This window comes from Triticum aestivum, chromosome 3B (assembly GCF_018294505.1).
Source record: "Triticum aestivum cultivar Chinese Spring chromosome 3B, IWGSC CS RefSeq v2.1, whole genome shotgun sequence".
In the NCBI taxonomy this organism is placed as follows: domain Eukaryota; kingdom Viridiplantae; phylum Streptophyta; class Magnoliopsida; order Poales; family Poaceae; genus Triticum; species Triticum aestivum.
The window spans coordinates 771,910,082-771,916,048 of record NC_057801.1 but is presented as its reverse complement, the minus strand read 5'-3'; the positions used below and the strand labels follow the sequence as shown (position 1 = coordinate 771,916,048).

Below are 5,967 nucleotides of genomic sequence, written 5' to 3'. Positions count from 1 at the left end.
TATTTCCACATAGCAGGGGCCGGAGGCGGGACTTGGGCGCGAGGGGAGGGGGACGCGAAGATCAGGGCGGGAAGGGGGAGCGGCCATGGCGAGGCGCAGGAGAGGAGGACTGGCGACGGGCACGCCAGTCCCCTAAAGCAGCCGGGCAAGGTGAGCGAGAGCGGCCCCGGCCGTCGCGGCGGGCGGGGGAGTGGCGGTCGTCGCGGCGGCCTTCTCGGAGCTCCTCCTCGCGCCGGAGCGAGTCCGGCGAAGAGCGAGAGGAGTCATGCCGGTCGACCTCCCGCCACTTGTTCCGGGCCGTGCCATCGTCCCATTCCCGCGGCATCGTCAGCCGTGGCGGTGGAGGAGGAGGCGGGGGAGGGGCAGCACCCGCGGCCGGACGGAGGGAAGGGGAGGGGGCGCAGCGACGGCGGAATCGGAGGAGGGGATGGCCTCGATGCGGGAGATGGCGGCAGGGGAGGAAACGAGATGCAGCGGCAGACCGCGAGGGAGCCATATGGACGCGACCGACATCCTGGGCCTAGGTCACCCCAGCGGCCCAATTCCCGTCAGCCGACCCAACCGGGGAGAGGGCGGGCCAGTAGGGGGGCGCAGAAGCTGGGCTGGGCCGGGGCCCAAAATGCCAGGCGTGGGGGAGGCCGGTCCAGCGGGCGGGGCAGCACCGGCCACCATAGGGTTTCCCCAAGGAGCGGGGCGCCGCCGCCGCCGCCGCGGCACCGACGCAGGCAGGCACGGGGACGAGGCCTGGGCGGAGCGCATGGAAACGGAGCGAAGATGACCCGAACGCCGCGATGAACGGCCGGAAAGGGTAAGCACACGCTACCGAAGGCGAGGTAGAGGGGGCAAAGGGGGGCGCTGGAGTCGCCGAAGGCACCACCGGACGAGACCCAGCTGCTGGGCGGCACCAGGAAGAGTGAGCGGCACCCCTGCCGGAGCGGCCCGTCACTCCCCAAGCGCGCATGCGCCGGCGACGTGCAACCCCGCTCGCCAAGGACGAGCCTTGGCTCCCACCCGTCCGAGACGAGCTCGAGGGCGTCGTCGGCGACCGCAGCGACCGCGGACCAGTAGCAGAACCCCGCGCGTGGGGGGCTGAGCCACCAGCCCGGCTAGGCAGCGTGGTGCGACGGGATGAGGCAGTGGGAGGGTAGGAGGGGCCAGTGGGGGAGGGGAGGGGGTCATCGTCGGCAAAGTCCGCCCAACGAACTCGGGCCGCGGGGGCGGGAGCGGGCGCGGGAGGCAGGAGGGCGGCCGCGGTAGCCGGCGACGGCGAGGAGGATGGAGTCGCGGGGGACGGTGCGGCGCAGCCGCTGGAGGGGACGGCGGGGCGGCGGCCTCCACGGGCGGGGATGGGGCGCCGGCGCAGTCGTCAGAGCCAGCGGGCGAAGCCATCCAGTGGGCGGAACCAGAGTCCAGGCCACACATGAAAATTCTCTTCTCCTACACACCAAAGAATAGGGAAGTGTTTTCATCGCTTCCGCTAACCCATTTACAATACACATATAAAAGAAATTACATATAGGTTAGCTACTCATGAAGTAGGTCGTATATGGATTGAGGCGGCGGAGATCTCCCCGATGAGCGCGGCGGGCGGCGGAGATCGCCCCGGTGAGCGCGGCGGCGGCGGCTTGGCCAGTGACCCGAGGCCTCGCCGGCGAGGACAACGGAGGGGGCGGAGAATGGAGCAGACTATCATAAGTTCAAAACACTGAAAACAAAAGTATATAAATTAGGTTCATATTCCTAACAATTATAAGAGCCCAAACACTCAAAAAATAAATAAATTGTTTCATATATGCCTAACAATTATAAGAGCCAAAATAGACGGGCGCCGCAACGCGCGCCATCAACGATCTATTTTTTCTATAAAGTTGGTCAGATATAAAGATGTTTGACTTGGGACCAACATGTAAATTCAAGCATTTTAGGTCGAACAAAATTTCATTAATAGGCTTAGCTAGTCGATCCAATAAGTAAATACATAGTGAAATCTATGTGAATTGGCGCTGGGTTCAACATTTATTCTCCTTTAGGGCCCTTTACTCTCAATGCAGATCTTCCTAAAACAGATATATGACACAAATGCCAGTCTGAATTTGTGCACAACATACATCGATCACACAATGTTACATAGACAACGACACTATTTTGCTTATTTATATGTCCATTCCACCCAATTAAGTATGATCTCATATATCTTCAGGCACTGATGCCTCTTCTTCATGCCTTTGCGAGCGATACAACCAGCATAGCTCGAGAGGTTCTTGCCCGCTCCTCTCGCAAGCACCCATCCACATCCAGACTCCAGTGCAGCTCTGCCGCCCTCACAAATTCATCCATAACCTCTCCAAAATGCTGGACTATTATCGGCTCAAATAAGGCTATCAGATTATTCACAAACTTGCTTGGGCTGCTTAGAGCAATGTTCATTTCAGCCGTAGGGTCATGGACACGCATCTTCTTGATCGAAAAGGACCCCTCTTCTTTGATGATCTCCCTTGCCTCTTCGATGGAAGGTCCATGGAGCGGCACATAGAAAGAATCAAATTTTGCTTTGTCGATCACACCCTGTCAGAGATGTCATGAGATTGGGAGGTAAAATAACCGCACATACAATTGCAACAGATAATTTACTATACTAGAAAAGGGCAAATAAATGTACCTCCGCGACCATTACACTTAGAATCTGAGCTACAATTCCCGGGAAAAGAGAGAATTTGGAGGCGATTACATCAGAACGCGTCCCTACCAGGGAAATAACCATTCGGCCTCCTGAGACCAACTCTTTGGCTCTCAGCTCGAGGAAAAGCTTGAAATCTTTCCTAAATTGTTGTTCATAAGCCTCACGGACCATTGGGAGCATTTCACGCCTAGCATGCTCATCAATGTCGAAAGCTGGGATGCGGTTTCTCGTTAGAACTTCGGGAGCCTGTAAAGGTAAGATTTTGCTTAAACTCGGAAGTAATCCAATTGGATCAATTCTTCGAGCTCTAACCTTTGATAGCCATTGCAAGCTGTTCGACGCGCAAACAACATGCAGTGAGTTACTAGTGAAGAGCCGCTCGTAAAATGATCCCGGTGCAACACCAGTCACGACAACAGGGTTCTTGCTTTGACGGAGTGTGACCAAGCTCTTCACCACCGTGTTGAAGTCGGTGTCAGGAAGGTCATTGAGTAGCACATATATTTCCGGTGGTGGCTGCTGTATCTGAAGGCAATGGTTGTGGATGGCATTGATGGCAGTCGATACCAGTGCTAGAGCATTTGGACCACAGGAGCATCCCAAGTCCGCGATCACTATTTTTCCGTGCAACAAGGTACTAGTGCTGCTGCATAAGTCGGTGATGACCACTTCTATCAGGGGCTTCATCCTGTTCTGCTCAGCTCTCTGCAATCAAGTTGTAGTCCTTCAGAAAATCTAGTATAATATTTTTGCTCAATGCATGGTGTGTTAATTAGCTCATACGCTCTTTATCTGTATAAAGCCATCTTGTAGTACCATAGGGAAGGCTGCTAGGCACATCAACAAGCGAGGACATATATTTGTTTCTTGATACGATTTCGCCACACAGCTCCTACTTTTTGTGTGGCTTTGTCTGCTGAATCCGGTGTAGAGATGCAGAACATTATCCAGCTCGTCCAACACGATCACTTTTTTTGTGTTGAACATTCTATTTGTTACAAATATTGTGATTTGTTGACGAAAGCCTTGATCTGCTAGCACATCACTTTTAGGCTGCATATTCTTTTTACCGCAGTGTCCAAATTCTCCAAAGTACTTTTCAACGAATTACTCTTCATGAGCACGTTAATACTATCAGGAAAGGGATTTGTTCTGTCTTGAAGACATTTCTCTTCTCCTTTCATGTTGTTTAATTAACTTAGGGTGCAAAGAGCGAAGGAGAAAGGCATTATCCAGTAATAAATGCAACGAGCTACAAAAGGGTACATACAACCAAGCATTTAACAAATTATACCCACCCCGATTTCTTCTCTAGCATTGCTCTATCGGGTCTTCGTTCAAATCACGGTAATACTACTTCATTTTTGGAAGCGAAGTGTCCAATAAAAGCTCATAGAAACCACTCAATGAAAAGATAAGATACTACCTTAAAAACTGGATCTTCAGTTTTGGAAGCCAGGTGTCAAATAAAAGGTCATAGAAACCACTCAATGAAAAGATAAGATACTACCTGAAAACTGGAGTTGCGAGCATAGCTTGTTTCGCCTTGGCCATGCTTCATATGCACAGCCTGTTTGGAGGCCATGGCTCTGTCTAGTGCAAGCTAGGCTAAAGTCCTAGACTACAGGTTTGAATCTGCAGGAAACAGGTTGGTGGTGTAAGTACTAACAATGAAGTAGCACTTAAATATCTCGCTTTCCTGGGACCATTCACAATGGCCGCTGGTACGGTGCTGACAACGTTGTTCCACTTAAATCTGGCAATGACGTTTCAGAAATGGGAAGTAGCATATATAGAATCTTTTCTTTCAGTGGTATTGTTTTCATATATTTATTATTTACAGTGACAGTAGTTAATTATTCTTCAGCGCTTATGCAGAGTAACCTTGCTATTGGGGAGATAACAAGTCATGCTTAGAGTACATATGCGGAAATCTTTTATCTAATCCTCATCGAAAATAGGGAAGATGCGGAATAATACTCGGCTTTAGCAAAAATCAATAACTTGTAAAAGTAGACATTAATGTATACTCCATATGTCGCAGCATAGTCAACCAAGTCACCTTCACCAAAATAGAGGCAAACTCGAGCACTCCTTCTCGACAGGCACATCCATGGGTGTCTGCTTTGAAAGCAATAGGAGTGCTCAAGACCACAATTTTTAGAGCCTTTCTGACCCAACTTGAACTTCCGTTCCATGCAAATTTCCATGGCATGGCAATAACACGCATCTTCTTAAGCTACATGGCTCGTCAATATTGGCACGAAAGAGCTGAATTCTCTCAAGTGACACACCACTAAGCACAAACAATCTGAGAAATAATTCAAACTGACTCTGCACTTTTGATATGATAAAATTTATCTTGCTCTCGTTTCATGATCCTCATGTTAACAATTGGAACATAGCAAATCATTCAGATGCCTCGCTTATGGCCAGTCATTGCAATGAGAGAACCCTGCAAAACTTATTAATTACTAGCTCCTCGTATGATCAAGTCCAGGATTTGAGGTCGTTGTTAGTTGGCAAAGATGGCTCAGAAAAAAATGGTTGTAACTAGCAGGAAAAAAAGTACAGGTGCAAAATCGCAAGAGCTAACAATGAAAGCAAATAAAAGAAAAATCACAGCCGTTCGCTACAACAGGAGCGCTGGCTGTACAAGGAAGGGAAGGGACACTACGTAGCCTTTGAGAGGAGTTGCTGCACAGCATTAGGCCTTCATCAATTAGACCGGCAAGGTTGCAGAATACTCTCTCCGTCCGAAAAAGAATATCCCAAACTTGACCCTCAAATGGATGTATAGGACGAGCTTTTCTTCTATTGCGCTCGTTCCAGATATGCCAAGCGACATATGACACCACAACTTTTGTCCTTAAGACAGGAAACAAAGCAGTAAAGCCAAGGGAGAAATGGTCCCAGCCTGAAGAATGCAATGGGCACCAAGCCAGGATCCTTGCGGCCTCTCAGGTGCCAAACGTGAAAGGACACATGTAACATCCCAATTTTCAATTTGGATGTTATACTTAGATCATTCATATGCATTCATATTTTATTGCATTTTGTTGTTTAGTTGTGGTTGCATTTTTTTTGTGGGGATTGCATTTTGATCCAAGAGGCCTTAAGCTACTCAAGGACCAATTTGAGTGAGTTGGATGTTTCACAAAAAACCAGTTTTGATTTATCAAAATTTGGTAATTGGATTAAAATGTTTTTCAAGTTTTTTTCCAAATATTTTAGAAAATAAAGAGAGAAGATAATATGACTTCTTCAAATCAGTAGAAAATATTGGA

The 5,967-nt window shown here is 49.3% G+C and overlaps 1 protein-coding gene across 1 annotated transcript; it reads right to left on the bottom strand.

Moving 5' to 3' along the window:
• Window positions 1-2,008: 2,008 nt before the first annotated feature.
• LOC123066485 (inactive anthranilate O-methyltransferase 1-like) lies at window positions 2,009-4,424 on the bottom strand. The gene is made up of 4 exons (XM_044489555.1): window positions 4,191-4,424; window positions 2,993-3,385; window positions 2,660-2,926; window positions 2,009-2,565 (listed from the first exon to the last, which is right to left on the bottom strand). Exons 1-4 carry the CDS (start codon window positions 4,263-4,265, stop codon window positions 2,218-2,220), a joined length of 1,083 nt encoding a protein of 360 aa, XP_044345490.1. The 5' UTR covers window positions 4,266-4,424; the 3' UTR covers window positions 2,009-2,217.
• Between the last annotated feature and the right edge of the window lie 1,543 nt (window positions 4,425-5,967).

What these genes read in the sequence shown, in the direction of transcription:
- LOC123066485 (XM_044489555.1), bottom strand. Translation starts at nt 4,265, where the DNA reads ATGGCCTCCAAACAGGCTGTGCATATGAAGCATGGCCAAGGCGAAACA. An exon ending in GCTTGCAATGGCTATCAAAG is followed by an intron (nt 2,927 to 2,992) that starts GTTAGAGCTCGA and finishes TTACCTTTACAG; the next exon opens with GCTCCCGAAGTTCTAACGAG. An exon ending in TAAGTGTAATGGTCGCGGAG is followed by an intron (nt 2,566 to 2,659) that starts GTACATTTATTT and finishes CATCTCTGACAG; the next exon opens with GGTGTGATCGACAAAGCAAA.